The following is a 22,819-nucleotide window of genomic DNA, read 5'->3' as shown; positions in this document are numbered from 1 at the left end:
GAGGGGCAGCGGTGGGGGCAGGGACTGGGTCTAGGCGAGGGCCGGGGGGCCGGCTCTCAGGGCACTGACCTGTGGCCCAGGCAGGGGTCCAGGGCCTCCTGGTCGCACAGCGGGCCGGTCCAGCCGGGGTGGCACTCGCAGACCACGCTGTCCTTCTCCAGGGCGCGGCACAGGCCGTGCTTGCACACTGAGCAGGACTTGCAGCCGGGCGACACCCCCAGGGACTGCGGCGGGAGGGCTTTGAAGTCCTGCAGCTCGTTGTTGATGCGCACCTCGTGGATGCAGCCGTGGAAGCCGCCCAGCGGCCGGTCCGCGCTCTGGCGCAAGGCGGAGAGGCCCGTGGAGGTGGGGATGCCTGTGGGGGTACCAGGACAGGACTGAAGACCCTCCCGCCTACCGTTCCCAGCAGCCCTGCCCTCCCCTTGGAGCAGAGCAGTGTGCATGCCCCTGGCTAAGTGTTCACAGCCCAGCCCTGCCCCTGTAGCAGAGCAGTGTGCATGCCTCTGGCTAAGTGTTCACAAGCCCACGCCTCCCCTGCAGGAGACAGTGTGCATGCCCCGGCTAGGTGTTCACCCGCCCAGGCCTCCCCTGCAGCAGAGCAGTGCTCACAGCCAGCCCTCCCCTGTAGCACAGCGGTGTGCATGCCCCTGGCTAAGGGTTCACAGCCCAGCCCTCCCCCTGCAGCAGAGCAGTGTGCATGCCCCTGGGCTAAGTGTTCACAGCCCAGCCCTGCCCCTGGAGCAGAGCTGTGTGCATGCCCCTGGGCTAGGTGTTCACAGCCCAGCCTGCCCCTGTAGCAGAGCAGTGTGCATGCCCCTGGCTAGGTGTTCACAGCCCAGGCCTGCCCCTGTAGCAGAGCAGTGTGCATGCCCGGGAAAGGTGTTCAGCCCAGCCCTGCCCCTGGTAGCAGAGCAGTGTGCATGCCCCTGGCTAGGTGTTCACAGCCCAGCCCTCCCCTTGCAGCGGAGCTGTGTGCATGCCCCTGGCTAGGTGTTCACAGCCCAGCCCTGCCCCTGTAGCAGAGCAGTGTGCATGCCCTGGCTAGGTGTTCACAGCCCAGCCTCCCCTGCAGCGGAGAGCTGTGTGCATGCCCCTGGCTAGGTGTTCACAGCCCAGCCCTGCCCCTGTAGCAGAGCAGTGTGCTGCCCCTGGCTAAGTTGTTCACAGCCCAGCCCTTCCCTGTAGCAGACAGTGTGCATGCCCCTGGCTAGGTGTCACAAGCCCGCCTCCCCTGCAGGAGAGCAGTGGCATTGCCCCTGGCTAAGTATTCACAGCCCAGCCCTCCCCTTGCAGGAGAGCAGCGTGTGCATGCCCCTGGCTAAGTGTTCACAGCCCAGCCCTCCCCTGCAGGAGAGCAGGTGTTGCATGCCCCTGGCTAAGTGTTCACAGCCCAGCCCTCCCCTGCAGGAGAGCAGTGTGCATGCCCTGGCTAAGTGTTCACAGCCCAGCCCTCCCCTTGCAGAGTGGTGTGCATGCCTCTGGCTAAGTGTTCACAGCGCAGCCCTCCCCTTGCAGGAGAGCAGTGTGCATGCCCCTGGCTAAGTGTTCACAGCCCAGGCCTCCCCTTGCAGCAGAGGGTGTGCATGCCTCTGGCTAAGTGTTCACAGCCCAGCCCTCCCCTTGCAGAGTGGTGTGCATGCCTCTGGCTAAGTGTTCACAGCGCAGCCCTGCCCCTGTAGCAGAGCAGTGTGCTGCCCTGCCCTAGCAGAGCAGTGTGCATGCCTCTGGCTAAGTGTTCACAGCCCAGCCCTGCCCCTGTAGCAGAGCAGTGTGCATGCCTCTGGCTAAGTGTTCACAGCGCAGCCCTGCCCCTGTAGCAGAGGGTGTGCATGCCCCTGGCTAAGTGTTCACAGCCCAGGCCTCCCCTTGCAGCAGAGGGTGTGCATGCCCCTGGCTAAGTGTTCACAGCCCAGCCCTCCCCCTGTAGCAGAGCAGTGTGCATGCCCCTGGCTAAGTGTTCACAGCCCAGCCCTCCCCCTGTAGCAGAGCAGTGTGCATGCCCCTGGCTAAGTGTTCACAGCCCAGCCCTCCCCCTGTAGCAGAGCAGTGTGCATGCCCCTGGCTAAGTGTTCACAGCCCAGCCCTCCCCCTGTAGCAGAGCAGTGTGCATGCCCCTGGCTAAGTGTTCACAGCCCAGCCCTCCCCTTGGAGCACAGCGGTGTGCATGCCCCTGGCTAAGTGTTCACAGCCCAGCCCTGCCCCTGTAGCAGAGCTGTGTGCATGCCCCTGGGCTAAGTGTTCACAGCCCAGCCCTGCCCCTGTAGCAGAGCAGTGTGCATGCCCCTGGCTAAGTGTTCACAGCCCAGCCCTGCCCCTGTAGCAGAGGGTGTGCATGCCCCTGGCTAAGTGTTCACAGCCCAGCCCTGCCCCTGTAGCAGAGCAGTGTGCATGCCCCTGGCTAAGTGTTCACACCCCAGCCCTCCCCTTGCAGGAGAGCAGTGTGCATGCCCCTGGCTAAGTGTTCACAGCCCAGCCCTGCCCCTGTAGCAGAGCTGTGTGCATGCCCCTGGCTAGGTGTTCACAGCCCAGCCCTCCCCTTGCAGCAGAGCTGTGTGCATGCCCCTGGCTAAGTGTTCACAGCCCAGCCCTGCCCCTGTAGCAGAGCAGTGTGCATGCCCCTGGCTAAGTGTTCACAGCCCAGCCCTGCCCCTGTAGCACAGCTGTGTGCATGCCCCTGGCTAAGTGCTCACAGCCCAGCCCTACCCTTGCAGGAGAGCAGTGTGCATGCCCCTGGCTAGGTGTTCACAGCCCAGCCCTGCCCCTGTAGCAGAGCAGTGTGCATGCCCCTGGCTAAGTGTTCACAGCCCAGCCCTGCCCCTGTAGCACAGCTGTGTGCATGCCCCTGGCTAAGTGTTCACAGCCCAGCCCTCCCCTTGCAGCAGAGGGTGTGCATGCCCCTGGCTAAGTGTTCACAGCCCAGCCCTCCCCTTGCAGAGTGGTGTGCATGCCCCTGGCTAGGTGTTCACAGCCCAGCCCTGCCCCTGTAGCAGAGCTGTGTGCATGCCCCTGGCTAGGTGTTCACAGCCCAGCCCTGCCCCTGCAGCAGAGCAGTGTGCATGCCCCTGGCTAAGTGTTCACAGCCCAGCCCTGCCCCTGTAGCAGAGCTGTGTGCATGCCCCTGGCTAGGTGTTCACAGCCCAGCCCTGCCCCTGTAGCACAGCGGTGTGCATGCCCCTGGCTAAGTGTTCACAGCCCAGCCCTCCCCTTGCAGCAGAGCTGTGTGCATGCCCCTGGCTAGGTGTTCACAGCCCAGGCCTCCCCTTGCAGCAGAGCTGTGTGCATGCCCCTGGCTAAGTGTTCACAGCCCAGCCCTCCCCTTGGAGCAGAGCGGTGTGCATGCCCCTGGCTAGGTGTTCACAGCCCAGACCTCCCCTTGCAGCAGAGCAGTGTGCATGCCCCTGGGCTAGGTGTTCACAGCCCAGACCTCCCCTTGCAGCAGAGCTGTGTGCATGCCCCTGGCTAGGTGTTCACAGCCCAGGCCTCCCCTTGCAGCAGAGCGGTGTGCATGCCCCTGGCTAAGTGTTCACAGCCCAGCCCTCCCCTTGCAGCAGAGCAGTGTGCATGCCCCTGGCTAAGTGTTCACAGCCCAGCCCTCCCCTTGCAGCAGAGCAGTGTGCATGCCCCTGGCTAAGTGTTCACAGCCCAGCCCTCCCCTTGCAGCAGAGCAGTGTGCATGCCCCTGGCTAGGTGTTCACAGCCCAGCCCTCCCCTTGCAGCAGAGCTGTGTGCATGCCCCTGGCTAAGTGTTCACAGCCCAGCCCTGCCCCTGTAGCAGAGCAGTGTGCATGCCCCTGGCTAAGTGTTCACAGCCCAGCCCTCCCCTTGCAGGAGAGCTGTGTGCATGCCCCTGGCTAGGTGTTCACAGCCCAGCCCTCCCCTTGCAGCAGAGCAGTGTGCATGCCCCTGGCTAGGTGTTCACAGCCCAGCCCTGCCCTTGCAGGAGAGCTGTGTGCATGCCCCTGGCTAAGTGTTCACAGCCCAGCCCTCCCCTTGCAGGAGAGCAGTGTGCATGCCCCTGGCTAGGTGTTCACAGCCCAGCCCTGCCCCTGTAGCACAGCTGTGTGCATGCCCCTGGGCTAGGTGTTCACAGCCCAGCCCTCCCCTTGCAGCAGAGCAGTGTGCATGCCCCTGGCTAAGTGTTCACAGCCCAGCCCTGCCCCTGTAGCAGAGCAGTGTGCATGCCCCTGGCTAAGTGTTCACAGCCCAGCCCTGCCCCTGTAGCAGAGTGGTGTGCATGCCCCTGGCTAAGTGTTCACAGCCCAGCCCTCCCCTTGCAGGAGAGCAGTGTGCATGCCCCTGGGTTAAGTGTTCACAGCCCAGCCCTCCCCTTGCAGGAGAGCAGTGTGCATGCCCCTGGCTAGGTGTTCACAGCCCAGCCCTCCCCTTGCAGGAGAGCAGTGTGCATGCCCCTGGCTAAGTGTTCACAGCCCAGCCCTCCCCTTGCAGGAGAGCAGTGTGCATGCCCCTGGCTAGGTGTTCACAGCCCAGGGTCTCTGCTGTGTCAGGGGCGGGGCTGGGACCTTGCCCAAGGACCTGTACCTGTGTCCTGCCTATGACTCTTTAAAACACTGGAACATGTTGCCATTGTTTAAATATAAAAATATCCCACAAAAATCCATATTTCAGTCTTCTCTGGAAAAAAAGATCTGGCCCAACATAATAACCACATGGCTACCCTGGCTGAAAGGAGAAGGGCCCCCCACCAAAGGCAGGGGGATGGTGCACAGTCCCTCGCTGTCCCTGCCAGGCCTCTGCCGGTGTGACATGCCCCGGGAGAACCCAGCAGGTGAGCCCGAGTGGGGGAGGGGAGATGGGGTCTGCAGCGCAGCCTGTCAGTGGATCGTGGGCCCTTCGCTGGGGGGAAAGCTGTGTCCCTCTGGGACCACTCTGGGCCCAGGGCTTCCCAGGACTGGCTGTTAACCAAGCTGACTCCCGAGCCCGGCGGCCCTGCAGAGAGGCCCCCTGGGAAGTCTTGGGGCCCTGTGCTGAGCTAGCAGTTCTGGGGACCTCTCTGCACACAAGCTTCCGCAAACCAGCAGCCAGGGCTGCGTTTCAGGCCCCGGCTCTGCCAGGCTGCTGGCTACTCCCCTCGCCCCATCTCGAACAGGTTCTTCCACATGCATCAGCTGAGCCTCACCGTGTCCCAGGAGGTGGCAGAAACGCAATGTGACCTGAGGCCATGGATCGGGGCCTGAACCCTGCCTCCATCTCCTCCTTCCCCTTTTCTTCCTCCATCCCCCTCAAACAACTTGTGGTTCTCAGAGGAGCCCTGCCCTCTCTCCGCTCCTCTTCTCCTCCTCATGCCCTGGCTAACTATTCACTCTTCAGGGATCAGCTTGGCTGTCACCTCCTCCAGGAAGCCCACCCTGACTGGCTTTGGCAGTGGGTGCTGATGAGAACAGGGGGACCCCAGCCAGAGGGTCTGGGTGTCGGTGCCGAGCACAGAGGGCAGGCGAGAGGTGGGAGTGGTAAGGGTCACAGGGGAGGGCACTGTACCTCCAAGGTAGAGGGGGCTGTTGATGCCCACTGCCGGCTGCTTCTGGAGCTTTCCCAGGCTCTTGGGGGCTCCCTTGTCCACCACTAGGTTCAGGGTCTGGTTCAGCATCACCAGCTCCACGCTGTGAAACTGCCCGTCGTTCACTGTCTCCACGCTGGGCAGGAGAGGAGGCAGAGGGTGTGCGGAGTGCCTTCCACGCCGGGCACGGCTCTGGACCCGGCCGCTGCGACTTGCACTTCATTTCACTTTCTTTTTACAAATAACCTCAAACATAAGTCAGTGCAGAACCACAAGCGTACAGAGAACACCCATTCTAGCTGTCGGTTCTCCTACTGGCCCCGTTCGCTTTCCCTTACTTCTCTCGCTCCATCTTCACACACACGCGTGTACACGCACACCATCCCACGCACTGTTCCTGAACTGCTTCAGGGTGAGTGACACCGTCGCAGCCCTTTATCCCTAGATACTGCCTGTGCAAGTATCAGGGATTCTCTCATGTCGGCACACTGACACCAACGTGTATCTAATCAGTCTGTATTCTAATTTTTCTTCTCTTCTTTATCGACTTTAGAGAGAGAGGAAGGGAGAGGGAGAGAGAGAGAGAAACATTGATGAGAGAGAACGTCGACTGGCTGCCTCCTGCACGCCCCCCACTGGGGATCGTGCCCACAACCTGGGCATGTGCCCTGACCGGGAATTGAACCAGCGACCTCTTGGTGCCTGAGTCGACGCTCAACCACGGAGCCACACCGGCCGGGCTGTGTTCTGATTTTTCACTGGACCCTACACTGTCTTTTATAACATTTTCCCTCCCAGTACAAGGTCCAGTCTAGGACCAGGTCTCGACTGGGTCGTTCTGTTCATCTTTCCTGCATTTCACAGAGCTGAGCCAATGCTGCCCGCCCCCCCATGTTTGCCCTTCTGCATCCCATCGGGACCCCGATATTCACTTAACACCCTTTTCTTCACTTGCTCCGTGTCTCCCTTAAGAATCAGTAAGGATATAAGGCAAGCATTGTTCTAAGGAATATTGTACCCAAAAATGATTTTAGTGTGATTCTCATATTTTTTCCAGTACATATGAATGAAAGTGATCTCAGAGTTAAAATGGCAATAGTTGGTCTCTGTTCCACCCTCCATTCGCCTCGTGTGCCTCCAGCGATGAGGACCACACTGGGGGAAACGGCCTCACGGCCGTCCTGCAAGGTCCGTGTGCTGTCTGCGGTACACGGCCCAGAACGCAGACCCGGGGACATGCAGTCACTGACCTCGGGCCCCCAGCTGCCAGGGGCAGAGCGGGAGCTCCAACAGGTGCCTTCAGCTGGAGCCCAGCCGCACTGCCCTCCCCAGGCTGCCCCAGCATCAGCGGCCACACACCCAGGGCCTTCTTGTTACTGGAACCTCATGATGATTCTGTGGGGTGCTATCAGATCACCCTGTTTCACAGATCGAGAGACTGAGGCCGCCCAACCGGTGTGGTCCAGAGACAGAATTCATAGGTGATGCCTCTGACTCCAGGGTTCTGCTCCTGGCAGGGCTGGGAGGGACGGAGGAGTAGAAAGGTCCCCGAACTCTCCCTGGTGAGATGCTCTGAGCAGAGGGCCCCAGCAGGAGGGGCACCGGTTACCCTGGCAGGCAGGGGCACTTCAGGGACTGGCTGCATCAGACATTTCAGCAGCCCGCCCTGGCCGGTTTGGCTCAGCAGTTAGAGCGTCACCCGTGGACCAAAGAGTCCCAGGTTCGATTCCGGCCAAGGGCACGCACCTCGGTTGCGGTTTATCCCCGGCCCTGCTTGGGTCGTGCGGGTGGCAACCAGTCAATGTATCTCTCACATCGATGTCTCTGTCTCTGTCTCTGTCTCTGTCTCTCTCTTCCTCCTTCTCTCCTTCCTCCAGCTCTATCTGAAGATTAATGTAAAAGTGTCCTCAGTGAGGATTAAATAAACAAATAAATAAATAAAAAAGAAATTTCAGCGGCCAAAGAGGCGAAGGAGATGCTTGGGAGAGGACGGGTGTAGCGGAGAAGGCAGGGTCCAGTGTAGCCTCTTACTCGGGCAGGACCACGGCCTGTCGCAGAGAGAACAGCCCTCTGGTCTCGGTTTCCTCATGCGGAAAAGGGGAGGATAACTTACAGAATTACCGTGATGATCAAATCAGAGGCGAGACATGACAGTGCTCTCTAGACTAAATTACTGGGGAAATATGACAAATTCTATGAGAGTTACTTAGAATATTAATAGCAACAAGAGACTACCACTGTCTGGGAACCCAGTGACCCCTGCTCTGGGGTCAATCTCTGGGAGGAAGTGACGACGGAAGGGACAGGCAGGAACCCAGACCACCCCCCCAAGCCCTCAAGAACCCTCTCTTCTCACAGGTACCTATCCACCACCCACTCATTCATCCATCCACTCACCCATCCACCCACCCACCCATCCATCCACGCATCCATCCACCCATCCATCCACTCACCCACCCGACCATCCATACGTCCCCCACCCACCCAGTGTCTGCTATGAGCCACATGTCCTAGGTGCCAGGCTGGGTGGCCTGTCTGGGACATGCATGAGGACCGGTGTTGGCAAACAGGACAGCCAGGGAACCATATGACAAAGCTCACATTTTCTTAGCTTTCCCTCTAAATCAAATGAGCAACTTATCAGAGTAAGGTCTGGTCTGGAAACAGGGTAGTGGGGTGTGGTGTGGTGGCTAAAAGGGTCCATCGGGGGGTCTAGCTTTGTGATGGGGACCCAGGCGGCCACCTGAAGGTCGAGCTGTTCCAGTGTAGTAGCTTCCTGCCTCTCTGAGCAGTGAGCCGAGGACAAGGCCGAGGTCTGTGAGCGCACAGACCACTGGCCACGCGGGTGGGCGACAGGGGCTGGCGAGCAGAGACCACAATCCTCCGACCTTGAGCCCTCCCGGGGTTTTCCAAACACACTTGCAAAAATGTGCAGAGATGACCTACACCGTCTTGTGAAGTGATGTTGTCCTGAATGCAAATGAGCTCCCCACCGCCAGAGGCTGCAGCTAGCCCCGGGGCAGCCACCTGTCAGAGGAGGCTGCGCTCTGAGCACGTGGGTGGTCGGCGTTCCCTCCCACCATCAATATCCAGGGGGTCCGGGGCAGCTGCTTTCCCGTTAGACCCACACAGACACAGCGAACACACCCCAACCGTTTCTCGCTGCTGCCTGCCTCCAAGCCTGGTCCCTCTTTCCCTCCCCCGATGGCCCAGGCCCTGGTGCACCACCTGGGGGCACCCTGCCTGGAGACAGGCTTTGCTGGTCACCGCTCACTGGGTTCTAATGGGCAATGCCAGGCCCCTGATACCTAGCAAGTGCCCAGTGCAAGGTGGACCCTGGCCCTGGGCTGGGGCGGCTGGGTGTGGCAGGAGGTGAGGGACCCTACAGAAGCCCTCCACCGACCCTGTGCCTTGCTGCCCGGGGCTTGGGTTTCTGCCTGCTTCCACTCGCTCATAACCTTCTTTGCAGAGGGCACATCTGTGAGCTCATTTTAAAGGGAAGGAACTTAAGTAACCTGACCAAGGTCATCTGCTACGAAGCAGGGGAATTGAGGTTCAAAGTCAGCGTCGTCCGTCCTGACTCCCATAACTTTATCTGTGCCAACGAAGGCTCACGGGTTAGTAAGTGGCTGCCTTCCTGACCCGTCTTGACCAGGGCCTCCTGGGAACTATGCCTGAAGCCAGCGGTTTTCAAACTGTGGGTCCCTGGAGGTTTGGGGTCGGGCCCTGAAGGCTCGGCCCTCGCACCCCCATCCTGCCCATTAGGAGGCTCCGTCGCTACTTGTTTTTGAGCCTTGGCCTCTGAACTCAAACATCATGGGAAACACTGCTGCAAAGTGAGAGAAAAATGGGGAACACCCCCCACGAAGTTAACCTGCTTCCCTCTGCAAGAAGTGAGCATACTGTGGCCCTGAGCCCCACAGTCAGCCCCCTGGAGAGATGTTCGGGGGGGATGTCTGGGGAGGGAGGGGCTCACAGTCCTAATCTGTGGGCCGGGGGCACCAGCGTGGATGGTGAGGTAGAGACCACCCAGGTGCCAGAGCCAGGCTGGTGGCCCCTCTGGGCCGCGCATGGGGACAGGCATTGGGCAGAGTGGCCCGTCCAGTTCTCCTTTGCTTTTAATGACAATGCTGGGCATGTGCACGTGCTGTGCCCTTAGAACAGGGCACACACGCTACTCTATGCTGAGCACTTGACCTACAAGCCCCATGCGGGAAGCGCAATGTTTTCTCCACTTGAGAAATGAGAGACTTAAGGTGACTCTACCGAAGTCTACTGGAAGTGTTGGAGGCCGGACTCAAATCCAAGCTCCCAAACCACCGGACAGTCAGTCATCTTAGGTGCTGGGCTCACTCCGTGGGCTGCTGAGTCATAACCACTAGGTGGCGACAGAGTGTCACAGGAACAAGGAGTCTCTGGATTTCAGTGAACAGCCTGAGGCCAAGTCTGGGCTACAGCACCCCAACTCCTGGCCCAGGGTGCCAGGGGCTCTCTCTCGACCTCACCCTGTGTGTCCCAGCAGGTGGGAGAGCAGGCTTTGATGGGAGCCCGAACCCCAGCTCTGCTCCCTTACCGAGTGTGCCTGCGGCCGGGACTTCACGCAGCACCGGGCTCCCCCTGAGGCCGAAGCCGGGACGCTGCCTGGGCTCGCAGTGAGGCTCACAGGGCACAGAGACCTTGGCAGAGGATGGCACTGCGCTAACACGACCGGGGGGCAGGCACTGCAGGCCAAGTGGCTCTCAGGTGCCGCTTTGATGGCCAGCACTGTACCCCTGGGGTCTCACACACAAACCCTGGTCCAGCCTTAGGAGCATCGCATTCACACTGCGGCGTGTGCCCGAGCGGAGCTCCCCGGTCCCTCCGGGCGAGGCTGGTGCCCTCGGGGCTACCACGGCCCCCACCACCCCCGATGGCTCCCCAGCATTTCCCCAAGTCTGTCACCTGACTTGGCCCCTGGGCCTTGTGGGTAGGAAGTCATGCCTACAGCCCCCTGACAAGTCTGGGGACCGAGGACCAGTGCAGTCTCTCCCCATTCTGGGCAGGGACGGGCTCAGGTGACCTTTCTGTGTATTTGACCTGGGGACCGGAACAGAACCCGGGGTGCCCCTCGCCTCCTGTGACGCAGCCAGGCCGGTGAGCAGTCCGGCACCCCCACGGAGGCGGCCACGGCCCGGAACACACTAACTGGCGTGTCTGCGACGTCACGGGGACTACTTAAGATGAGGCCCGTTTGGAAAGGGAGCAGTTCCCAGCTGATGTAAAGCAGCGTGTTAGCGACAGGACAGCGGCCGGACGGACCATGTAAAGAGCAAGGTGACTGGGAGGGGCTGACGGTCAGGGACCACCGTCCTGCAGAACGTTTGAAGGTCACTTTAGGAGAAGTCCTGCTCCCTCAGGGCTGTGGCATGTCTTCCCCCGATTTCTGTCTTAAACTAATAAAAGATTAGGATGACATTTTGAAAAGGGCACCTCATTAAGCAGGCTCGTCCCCATTGGCGCCCAGGGCTCCTGCAGTAGCCCGCTGGCCCGGCCCGTTTATCTTATGGAAATGAGGTGTCATCTCCCCCGGCCTGCCTTCCTCTCCGGCCTCTTCCTCCAGCACCCCGTCCTCCCTCCCACTAGCTCCACCCCCCTGGGAGGAAAGCTGTGAGTGGGGAGCTGGGGAGAAGAGGGGCGAGGCCTCACCTGTACACCGTGGTTGGCGGGGAGCTCAGGCTGTCGTAGACCAGCCTCACGTGGCCCTGGTAGAGCTCCAGCGCCAGCGGGTCGTTGTCTCCCTTGTAGAGAAGGATGCCGTTGTCCTTGTCAGTGGCCACCTGGCGAGAGGGGTGTAGGTTAGGGCTCCCCAGCATTCACGGCCGATTTCTCCCTCATCCAGACTTCAGTTCCCAGAGGAAGGCTTGTACTCTTCCACGCCAGCAGGGCTGACCAAGCAGTTCAGGCCAAGCACTGAGCACCCCTCGTGGTGTCTACACCTGCACCTGCACCTGCACCTGCCCACCTGCCCGCCTGCCCGCCTGCCCGCCTGCCCGCCAGGAGCCGGCCCTGATCGAGTCTCCCCTGGTGTAGGCACGGTCGCTCCCAGTCCCTGCCCCTCTCGGGCCTCAGTCTATCTGTATAAAGGGCAATAATAATTATAAACCCAATGCTAACAATGGCCACGTAATTCAGTTTATTATGAACCAGACACTGTGCTAAGAGTCATCTGGGGAGTTTTTTTTTAAAGACATCCGTGTCTGTGCATCACCCCAAACCAATTACACATGAATCTGGGGGTGGAGTCCAGGCAAGAACTTGGGGAGTTCTCCGGGTGACCCCAGCATGTTGCCAAGGCTGGGTCCCACTGGCCTCAGGAGCTGCCGCCCGGAGCGCACCCATTGGCAGGCCCGCTGTGGTCCGGGCTCTGACTGGGGGCTCCCACCGCCCAGCACCAATGCAGCCTGAAGCAATGGATGTACAGCGGGTGGTCTGATAGGACATCTGGGTGCCCGGCACTCGGTGCTGCTCTGGCTGGTTCGGGTCCCTGGTGGGTGAGACTGAGGGAGGATAGCAGTGGGCGGGGAGGAGAACCCTGGGGGGCGATGGCCACTAGAACCTCCTTCTTCTCTGTGGCCCCCCTTCCTCAGAATAGCCCCTCATTCTCCCAGAAATGCAGTTTGGAATAACTGTGCTCAGGTCCCCAAGAAAGGAACCTGACAGCAGTTAGTTCCTACGGAAGGGTTTTCCGTTCCCTGAAAGATGCCTGCTTGTGCCTCTGGGCCTTTGCACATGCTGATCTCTCAGCCTAGACTGCACCCTCTTCTTCCTGCCTGTCAGCCCCTCACCCTCTGCCCTTCTGCAGGCAAACTCCTGCTCCTCCTTCAGATCTCGGCTTCGCTACCACGGCCTTGGGGAGCCTTCCCTGGGTCTTCCCAGCAGCCGGGATCCCTGCCCCACCCTGGTCCCACAACACCCAGGGCCAGCATGTCCCCTTCCTTGTCATCCTGCTCTGGGCAACAGGCTTCGCCTGTCTTGTCCACTGCTGGATCCCACTGTCCGGCGCAGTGCCTGGTATGCAGCAGCTGAATGGACATTTCCCGGAGCAACGAATGACTGAGGCTGGAAGGGGGCCGCTCCGGGCTGCAGGAGTTGTCTATGGACCCCCTGGTCGGAGCTGGCCCAGATCCCCCAAACTGAGTGTCGGCCTTGAGGATGCTGCAGGGGAGGGGGCAGGGCGGCGATGACCTGGGGACCCTGGCTGTTCTCAGAGCAGTTCGAGCTGGGGGCGCGTTGGGGTCCTTCTGGGGCTGCGGGGGGTCGCACCTGCAGGGAGATGTTGGCCTGGGGCCGGACCTTGGCGGAGGCCAGTTCCACGTAGGAGTCCTTGCCCACAAAGTTGACGGTGATGAGCTTCTCGCACCGCGGGCCGGCGAAGCCCGGGGGGCAGCGGCAGGTGGGCTCCTGCTGCACCACGATGCACTGCGCCCCGTTCTGGCACTCGTACTGGTCACACGGGCTGGTCTGCAGCAGGACCATGGGCGGGGGGTGCTCGCACAGGGGCCCGCTGGAAGGGGAGGGGAAAGTTACAGAGAGCCACTGGAGGGGGGAGGGGAGAGTTACAGGGAGCCCACTGGAGGGGGGAGGGGAGAGTTACAGGGAGCCCACTGGAGGGGGGAGGGGAGTTACAGAGAGCTCACTGGAGGGGGGAGGGGAGTTACAGAGAGCCCACTGGAGGGGGGAGGGGAGTTACAGGGAGCCCACTGGAGGGGAGAGAGTTACAGGGAGCCCGCTGGAAGGGGAGGGGAGAGTTACAGAGAGCCCACTGGAGGGGGGAGGGGAGTTACAGGGAGCCCCCTGGAGGGGGGAGGGGACTTACAGGAGCCCACTGGAGGGAGGGGGAGAGTCACAGAGCTGAGGGCAGAGAGGGAGGAGAAGGTGGGAAGAGGGCCTGACCCTACCCTGTCACTCCCCAGGGCAGGTCTTGTCCTTCTCTAAGTCCCACCCCCATTTAAAAATAACGGGGTTGGATGAGCGGCCAGGTCCCCAAATCTCAGTGTCATCAGAATCACCCAGGGTGAGCTTTTTTTTTTTTTTTTTTAATCCTCACCTGAGGATATTTTTCCATTTTTTGTACAGATAGAGTGGGAGGGAGAGAGAGGAAGAAGAGAGAGAGAGAGAAACATTGACATGAAAGGACATATCGAGTGGCTGCCACCCGCACGACCAACCAGGGCCGGGGACAAACTGCAACCGAAGTACGTGCCCTTAGCGGGAACGAACCCGGGTCTCTCCAGACCACAGGCCGACGCTCTACCGCTGAGCCAAACTGGCCAGGGCCAGGGTGAGCTTTTTTAAAGTGCACATTCTCACAGGTCCACACAGCGGGTATCATTTCATTGACAGGAGGGAAGCCCTGACCGGCTGTCACGCGATGACCCCTGAGGACGTTACGTGACATGAAACAAGCTGGCCACAGGCCACAAAAGACAGACGCGACTCGATTCCACTCGTGGGGCCCTAGCGTGGCCGAGTTTGCAGGGACAGAAAGAACTGCCTGCCAGGGGCAGGGCAGGAGAGAAGGAGGCGTCGGTGTTTAACGGGGCAGGGTTCCCGTTCTGCAGGCGACAGCAGCCTGTCTGGGCTTCAGGCCGCTGAGCTGGGTTGTGGGGTAAATTTCATGTTATGTGTATTTAACCACAAGTCACAAGTTAAGCCGGTGTAGAGCGTGCAGGTGCCCCTCCTCCCCACCCCCACTCATTGGCAGCTCTGCGGGGAGCGCAGGAGTGGGAGTCCCTGGCCTCCGAGGGGTGGTCTCGCCTAGGCCCACGGGCCTGAGCACACCGCCAGGCTCCCCTGAGTCCACGGCCAAGGCTCGTTGGCAGAGTGGATTCTGCCACCCAGTGAGCACTGATGTGCATGACTGTCCCCCAGTCTGCCCCCCTTCAGTGTGGTCCCTGCCTCTCCCTGCACCCCATGGCCTTCCCATGCAGTCAGTGTGGGAGCTGGGACTGGAACCCAGGCCTCTCCTGCCACTCACCCCCCGACATCTCCTGATACCCGGCCAGTGCCTCCCACCTCCCCTTTCCCTTCTGGTGTCACTGAAGAGATTAACCCCAAACCCTTTCATTCACCCCCATTCTTCGGCCACTGGGCACGGTACTGGTTTTGTTCTGAAGCCTAGAAAGACGACGGTGGCCAGCCTGACCAGGTGGCGACCCGGCCCTGCAGCTGGGCTCCGCGACGGGACACTTCCATGAGATGGGGTCACGCCCGAGCCTGCGGGAGCTGGACCTCCGGTCCACTGTCCGCGCGGAGTGGGCTTGGGTGGCTTCCCTCCCCATCTACACCGTGAGGCGGACACCTGCGCTGGGGCTTGGAAGGGCTGAGGACAGTGTGGGGAACGAAGGTGCCAGAGACCCAGGGCTGTCCACCCCTCCCCACCCGAGGCCCGGCCACCTGGCCCGGGCTGGCCCCTTCCTGAGGCCCCCGCCTTACCTGAAGCCCTGGGGGCAGATGCACGTGTAGCCATTGACCGCGTCCATGCACTGCGCCCCGTGGCGGCACCGGTGGGCCGCACAGTCGTCATTGTCCACCTCGCACACCTTCCCGCTGTAGCCGGGGAGACATTCGCACCTGGAACGCAACAGACAGCTGTTCACCGCCCGCCAGCGTCCAGGCGCCTCGCCTGCCCCCGGACTCCCCCGGACTCCCCCGGACTCCGAGAAGCCCGGCCCCATGGACGGTGTCGCAGGCCGTCCCCCCCGTCGTTTTCAGGACCCTGGTGCGGAGCAGAGCGGGAACCCAGATTTCGGCTTGGACCTCCCACCTCCTGCACAGGGTTGGCATTCGTTCCGCTTTGTGTGGGTGCTGTGCTGAGCACCGTTCACCCAGAGCCCCTCGAGCCTCCCGCACCCCGAGAGGGGGCTCCTCCATGATGGGGTCTCTGGGGCTCCGAGAGCGACGTGACCACCCCCCGCTCACTGTGGGTCAGAGCCTGCTCTCGTCACCAGCCACTCGTGACCCGTTTCCTTTCCTTCAACCTGCTCTGAGGCTGATGAGGAACCACGCTGTCTCTTCCAGCTGTGTTAGAAGTTAGTGCCACGCTCTGCTCAGTCGGTGAGCTGGGATAGCTCCAGGGGAGGTGAAGGGGAGGCTGTCCGCACTCCCTGGCGGGTAAGAAGGGCGAGTCCCCGGGTGCAGGATGGGCACAGGGACCCCTCCCTGCCCAGCCCAGGTTGCCAGGAGCCGCTCTGAGTGTGGGCCTGAAACTGCATCTCCGCTCCTTGTCGGGGGACACTGCTGTAGTCCCAGCCAGAAACAGACCCCAAGGTTCGCATGCCTGGGGGCTCAGGTGCACCCCCAGACACATACTTCTCACGGGCTCCCTGCCTCTGCCTCCTGCAGGGCCTGGAGCCTGCGGACCCCGGGCACCAGCTGGAGTGTGCTGGGCTGAGGAAGACACCCTCAGCCCACCCAGGTCAGAGCAGGAGCTGGTACCGGCGGCTGAGGTGGGGTGCAGAGCAGACCAGAGAATACTCATGGGACACAGGGCCTGCCTGGGAAGCGGCAGGACAAAGCCGCAGTCCTCCCCCCACCCCGTCCCCCTTTAGGAGTGGACAGACGTTGCTGGAATCACAGGTGGGCCCAGGAGCAGGCTGTGCCCTTATGGCGAGGTGAGCACTCGGGGGGTGGGTGTCCCTGGACGGGGACAAGTTCTAGGCTCTGAGGATTTCCTGGCCTGTGTCCGAAGGCTGTGCAGTCTGCTGAGACCTGACCTGCTCACCCCCGTTTGACGGCAGCCACTGCTGCACCAGAAGGTGCGGACGTTCACGGCACACATCCCCTCCCCCCGGCCTCTAAAGACACAAGTGGGGTGCCCCTGTGGGCACGTGCTCAGAGCCCGCAGCCCAGACCTCGGGTGGTGCTAAGCCAAGCCCTGCCGGGCATCTGTGCTGGTGTCTCCTGACCTCTGAGAAGTGTCCACAGAGCAACCTGGGCTGCAGGACCTTCTCCATGGCGACCGAAGTGGCTCAGGGCTTACAGGAGGACAGACACGGAGCGCAAGGCTGCCGTGGTCTCCGCGAGGACTCGGGGCAGCTGTGCTCGCTCGCAGACCCAGCCGCAAAGGTCTGGGGGCAAATGTGCTCAATGCCACGGCCCCTCCACACCCGCGCTTCTCAAACCCGGACGAGCACACGGGACACTGGGGACCTTGTGAGAGGGCAGCTTCTGACTCAGGAGGGGCCTGGGCTCCCCCGCGACGCCCACCCGTGCTGCTGGTTCCTGGGCCTCCCTTCCAAGAGCAAGCATCCACCCGACATGTCCTCCGTTGGTGTTATCACCTGCACGCCCCGTGTTCTCCAGTTTCACCGGTATCTTCTCCCAAAGTGGGGCTTCTGCAATTCTGATGTGTCTGACCCACTGGTCTGGACAAGGGTGTCACCAAGGGGCGGCCTTGGTTCTGGGACATCAGGCGTCTCCAGATTTCCCTACGAAGCCCGTCAGTCCATCCCCGTCACCTCACCGCGCCCCAGCCCTTCCCAGAAGATGGGGCAACAGCACCCGCACCCCAGGGCTGCCGAGTGCTAACTGAGACTGCACCGTCCTGACCCAGAACAGGTCCTCAGGGGCTGGCAGTCCTGTGATCTGTGTGTTTTCAGTGTTGGCGGGCAGGGTTCGTTATTACTTTCGACGCCTGTACATTTCCGTGTTTGTGTCGCAGGTAGTCACCCCATACCGCCTGCCCTGGGGAGACCCCACTGGAACGGCACTAGGGATCTCCCGGGTGAGCACCTTGGAGCTCAGCTCAAGCCCACGCCGACCGCAGGCCGTGGTGAGAGTCGTCATGGGGCGGAAGGGGGACACAGCGAGAACGTGTTGCACTGGGGGGAGGGATTTTTTGATTTAAGTGCATTTAAGTAAGAAAACCCACACTACTGAGCTGGCCCGTGAATCTCAAGATCCCAGGGAAGTGCATGAGCACAGTATCTCGAGGTTTTGAGAGCTGGTTTCTCGCTTTCCTGCTGTCCCAGAACTCAAGGGGCCTTGGTGACGGAGGGGCAGGGCCTCTGGCCTTCACTCCCTGCCCCCTGGGAGACCTGCCTGGGACCACTCTGACAGTTCAGCTGTGCGGCGCCCTGCCCACCCAGCCTGGGTGCCACTGGTCTCCCCTGCAGCCGTGACATCCCACCGTTCTGCACAGCTCAGACACCCGGTCACCACCGCTGCCCCTTGCTAGGCACGCCCAGAGCGCCCTGCCCGCCAGTCGGCCGGCTCTGCTTCGGCCCATTCGTTTTAGCTTCTCCCTCCCCTACCCCTTCCTTCAGCTCCTCCTGCAGTTCAAGAGCAGCCCTGAACTGAGGTCGAGTCCCGGGGTGGGGAGAGTGGGGGTCGTGGAAGGCACCCCATGCCCTCGTGTGCATGTAGGCACCTCGGCTGCCCGAGCCCACCCGGTGCACGTCCGGAGGGATGGGGCAGACAACGCAGGTGTGAACAGGGTGCACCTGTTGAAGAACTGACGCTTCCTTTGCTCTTGGCCGAACCAGAAGCCAAGCACACCCTGGCCTCTCCCTGGGGGTCAGCTCTAGGCTTAAAGTCAAAACAGGAAACAGGAGCAAAGACTCGCTAAGTCCTCATCACCTGCCCACTGGGGGCCCTTCCTCCTCCTCTCAGTCCTTCCGACTCCCTCCTTGGAGCCCTCCCCCTAAAGCCAGGGGCACCTCTGCTGCAGGCTCTGTTCTCCTCTGAGAGCCCAGCAACACCCGAGCCACGAGGGGCCGCAGAAACACCTTCTTCCCTGAATGTTCACTTTATGTCAGAGTTCCCTCCCCAGATCTGTGGCCTGGCCTTGGGAGGGGGAGTTCATCGTCACCTGCACTACCCACTGTGACGGGGGTGGGCCAGCCGGGGGTGACAACAGAACCTGGTGCTTGGATCCTAGGACGCTGAGACTCCCAGGTGCAAGTTGGGGGCTCTGGGAAGCTAAGAACCCCAGTTCTCAGTTCCTAGGATTCGGTGCCTTTATGAAGTCCGCAGCCTCAGGCTGTCTAAGATGCTGGGTGTCCATGAAGTCCTGAGCTTGGCAGTGAGAACTCTGCCTTGGCTGAGAGCTGGACAGACTCACAGGGTGACCGCGCCCTGGAGACAGGAGCCCTGTGCTCCGGAGGCTGGAGAGGCCCCCGCACGAAGGCTGGTCAGGGTTTTGCCTACAGACTCGTCAGCACAGGCATGGAGATCCAGATGCACGCCCCTCACTTCTAGGGGTGTCTCTGTAGGGTCACTTTGGGTGTCCTTGCTGAAGGCTCAGCTTGAGTCCCCTGCTGCTCTGGTTTCTGCCTGCTCCTCCAAACCCTGACTCCTTGGTGCTAAAGATCCCCTCACCCCTCAGAGTTGGGGGGGCAGCTTTGGGGAAGGGCGAGTGTTCCCGGCCACAGGGTTCTGGGACGTCCCTACCCCTTCACAGATCCCAGGATTTCCTCCCGGAGAAAGCAGCACACACTTCCAGGAAGGAGGGTGGAGGGAGGGGTGGGGACAGAGTCCGGGATGATCTCCCAGGGGTGCCATTTGATTCCCGGGCTCCAAAACAGGTGCCTTCTCCTCAGGCAGCCTCTCCACCCACCCTTAGAATTGCTCATGTGTGCCCCCAGCTCCCCTGGGCTCTGCTGCTGGCCACAGACACGGCTACACCAACGGCTGCTGCTGCTGGACCAGTCAGAGCGCACTCCCCCCAGGCCCCCCGACAGGTGCCTCAGCTGGCAGAGTCGCTGGGGCCAGAGGCAGGGGCCAGGCTGCTGCGCACGGGGGAGGGGCGCCGGGCGGGCTGTGCACCGGGAGGGGGTGCCGGGCTGCTGCGCACAGGGGAGGGGGCACAGGGCGGGCTGTGCACGGGGAAGGGGGCACAGGGCGGGCTGTGCACCGGGGAGGGGGCACAGGGCGGGCTGTGCACGGGGAAGGGGGCACCGGGCTGGCTGCGCACCGGGGAGGGGGCGCCGGGCGGGCTGCGCACGGGGGAGGGGTCGCGATCCTTGCGAAGCTGCTTCCTTGGTGGGACCCCTCTGCTACACTAGCTCTGGACAGGAAGATATGGTGAATTCAAACCCGAGGATGCTGGGTTGAGGGCATGGGGGAGGCCTTACCTGAAGCCTTTGTCCAGCGAGATGCACTTGGCCTCATGCTGACAGAGGTTCAGTCCCGGCACGCAGTGGTCAATCACCTCGTCGCACAGCTCACCTGAGGGGTGGGAGAGAGCTCGGCATCAGGAGGTCACGGGCTTCAGGAGCCCTGAATTCGTTCTCTCGGCGCGTCTTTCTGCTGAACCCTGCCTTGGGTTCCCCGTCAGCAGCAAGGGGGACATTCTGGGATCTCCCCGGGCTATGTCGCAGCCATCATTCGGCTGTTTCACTCGCTCAATCCGAGGCTGCTGCAGCTGAAACCACAGGAGTCAGACCTGACCTCGGGCTGTGCTTACTTGTTGTGTTTTCATTCCACACTGTTCACTGAGCACCTCCCATATGGCAGGCACCATGCCAGCTGCTGCGGCACAATAGTGACCGGTCCTGTCCTCCCCACGGCCTAGATGTGCAGAACTCAGGCAATTACATCCCAGAGACAGGAGCAGGACAGCAGGGGTGGACTTGGGGAGGCCCAGAGGCTTCCTGGCAGCGTGGGCACGGCTCAGCGGCACAGTCCACCTGCTATAGATAAGTCAGCTCTGGGATTTCCTAAGAGAAGCAACTATGACGGCATTCGGAGGCCTGGTCTCTGGATACATTTCTCTGAAGTTCACAGTGCCACGAAATGCCTAGTGGGTCACGAATACCCAGGGATGGCTCTTGCATATAAGTCCTGAAAAGCTCCCACCACCTGGAAGCATGTTTTGGAAATGGGGAGGGGTGGTCAGCAGGGCAGCAGGGGCAAGGTAAGTGGCAGCTGCACCTCTGAGGCCTCAGATTCCAGCAGTGAAGCCGGGGGCACGGGGAGGGGTGTCTCAGAGAGAAAAGTAGCGATGATGGGGTGAGGGGGGGCAGAGGCAGGTCCTGGGGGTGGCTGGGGAGTAAATGAATGATGGACACAGTCCCGGAGTCTGTCCTCTGCTGTGGTGGTGACATGTTGATCCCTACCCTGTCCCAATTTTGCTGCCAGCCGTTCAAGACTATAGTGAGCATTGTGTCCTCTTCCTTCTCTCCTAGGGAGACTCAGTGGGCATGTGTCTGAGACCTGAGATGCTATCCAGGACAGACAAAACCACGACGTGCCATCTCAGGAACAAGTGAGATACATCAGCAGGACCCACCCACTGCAGACATGTGGCCTCCCTGGAGCAGGGACCCGCCTCCCAAGCGTCTACTCCGCCCCGCAGGCTGCCCATTTGCCCTTCGTCAGTTCGGTAGAAACCCCCTCTGCCCTCTGCATCCCCCTCCTCTTCTTTTTAAATTCTCACCTGAGGATACTTTTCCTTTTTTTTTTTTTTTAGGTAGAGTGGAAGGGAGGGAAGGGGGGGGAAGAGAGAGAGAGAACCATGGGTAGGTGAGAAACATATCCATTGGTTGCCTCCCTCATGACCCCGACCAGGGCTGGGGATTAATCTGCAACCCAGGTGCGCGACCTTGACCAGGAATTGAACCCGCAACCCGCCGGTTCGTGGGCCTGCACCCTAACCACTGAGCCACACCGGCCTGGGCTGCACCTCCTTCTTAGCTGCTGGGCTGTGCCCTCTCCTGGCACTGAGCCGCCTTTGGAAGCAGGGACGTAGCTCTGCACGAGGAACCCTCCGCGCCTAGGAGGAGGCGGCCCGGAGGCCCCTGGGGCGGAGGGCACGCCGAGACGTCTGTGCACCCAGAAGCTAGCTCAGAGCTCTGCTCACAGGAGTGCCCGGGCAGCGCCGCCCCGCTACCCCCTCGCTGCAGCTCCGCTCTCGGGGAGGATGTCCTGACCGAGGCGGGCAGGCCCCCGTGGATTTCCTGCTCTCCCGCACAGCGCCTCCTCTGGAACCCCGGAGCCCCGGACTAAGGGCAGGTGGTTTTCCCAGCTGGCCTGGGGGCTCTCCCAGTCCCAAGAGTGAGCTGGGGGGAGATCCGGCTACTGGGCTGGAAGTGTGCAGAAAGGCACAGGACCGGAGGGCCCATGGGGACCGCTGGGCTTCCCTCCCTGCAGGCCTCAGGGCTGCCCCTCCTGCCTCCGCCTCCCACCTCCCGCCCACTCCTGACAGCCAGGCCAGGTTCCCACAGGCCAGCGGGTGGCGCCCTGGGTGCGATGTCCTCGTTTTCACCCCCGCCTTAGGCTGGGATTTCCTAACATAAGTTTTTTGCACTACGGAGTGACTGCGTTGGCAACGGTGTTTTGAGATGAAATAAGTTTGGGAACTGCAACGACAGTAAATGGTTTTTTTAAAAGCAGGACTCGTCAGAGCCTCTAATGTGCTGAGGAGGGCTATTATTCAGTGCGGTGCTTCCCAAACTTTTCTTGCTCATACAGCCTTTTTCCCGACGAATTCATGGGATGTATAGAATTCTGGGTGGAGAGGCCACTGGGGGTCCATTCTGTAACAGACAGGCTGTGTCGGCACAACTTGGCCACATTGCACTTCACAACGAATGGTACGTTTAACTGTCCTCACTAGGGGCTGTTGACACAGGAAATGAAGGTGTGGTGGGGGTGGGAGTGGGGGATGATTACCCTGAGGAGGACCTCCTGTGGGGGCCCTGTGTATCCCTCACTGGGTTAAGTGCCTTCTCTGTGACCCCACGGCCTGCTGGGCTCACAGGTGTCATGCTGTCATTCTACTGAACGCATTTCTTTACTGCATGTCGAATTCTTTTTTTTTTTATCCTCACCCGAGGACATTTTTCCATTCTTTGTTCAGATAGAGTGGGAGGGAGAGAGAGGAACAGAGAGAGAGAGAAACATCGATGTGAAAGGGACACATCGAGTGGTCACCACCCGCACAACCAACCAGGGCCGGGGACAAACTGCAACCGAGGTACATGCCCTTAGCGGGAACCAAACCCGGGTCTCTCCGGACCGCAGGCTGACGCTCTAACCGCTGAGCCAAACCGGCCAGGGCTGCATGTTGAATTCTTATGCTCGTTTTTGTATCCCTGGCTCGCAGACTGGCTGGAAGATGCAGATTTCCAGGGCTGACTGGACCTGGACAAAGCAGGAACACGATGCGAGTGCCTCTCTGTTAGCCTCGGACACCACTGGTCTCTAGGGTCCCAAAAGAGAGGCCACCAACTAAACCCACAGACAGCTGGAAGGGCCCAGGAACCTGCTCCAAAGCGGGGAGGAGCTGGTGGTTTGTGGGGGCGGAAGGACACACAAAGAGAT

The 22,819-nt window shown here is 61.0% G+C and overlaps 1 protein-coding gene across 2 annotated transcripts in view; it reads right to left on the bottom strand.

Moving 5' to 3' along the window:
* The window catches only part of SLIT3 (slit guidance ligand 3), a 552,483-nt gene that overhangs the window by 4,886 nt on the left and 524,778 nt on the right, over positions 1-22,819 (bottom strand). For both annotated transcript variants that reach the window (XM_036240296.1, XM_036240297.1), the window contains exons 29-34: positions 19,630-19,723; positions 14,990-15,127; positions 12,818-13,058; positions 11,201-11,331; positions 5,497-5,651; positions 70-355 (exon numbers count right to left, since the gene is read on the bottom strand). In XM_036240296.1, the coding sequence (XP_036096189.1) occupies positions 70-355; positions 5,497-5,651; positions 11,201-11,331; positions 12,818-13,058; positions 14,990-15,127; positions 19,630-19,723 (1,045 nt within the window). The remainder of the gene's footprint in view (positions 1-69; positions 356-5,496; positions 5,652-11,200; positions 11,332-12,817; positions 13,059-14,989; positions 15,128-19,629; positions 19,724-22,819) is intronic.

The sequence above is a fragment of the Molossus molossus genome, unplaced genomic scaffold (genome assembly GCF_014108415.1).
Source record: "Molossus molossus isolate mMolMol1 unplaced genomic scaffold, mMolMol1.p scaffold_m16_p_4, whole genome shotgun sequence".
Classification (NCBI taxonomy): Eukaryota; Metazoa; Chordata; class Mammalia; order Chiroptera; family Molossidae; genus Molossus; species Molossus molossus.
Note: the sequence above shows the minus strand (reverse complement) of the source record. Positions and strands in the feature narration are given on the sequence as shown.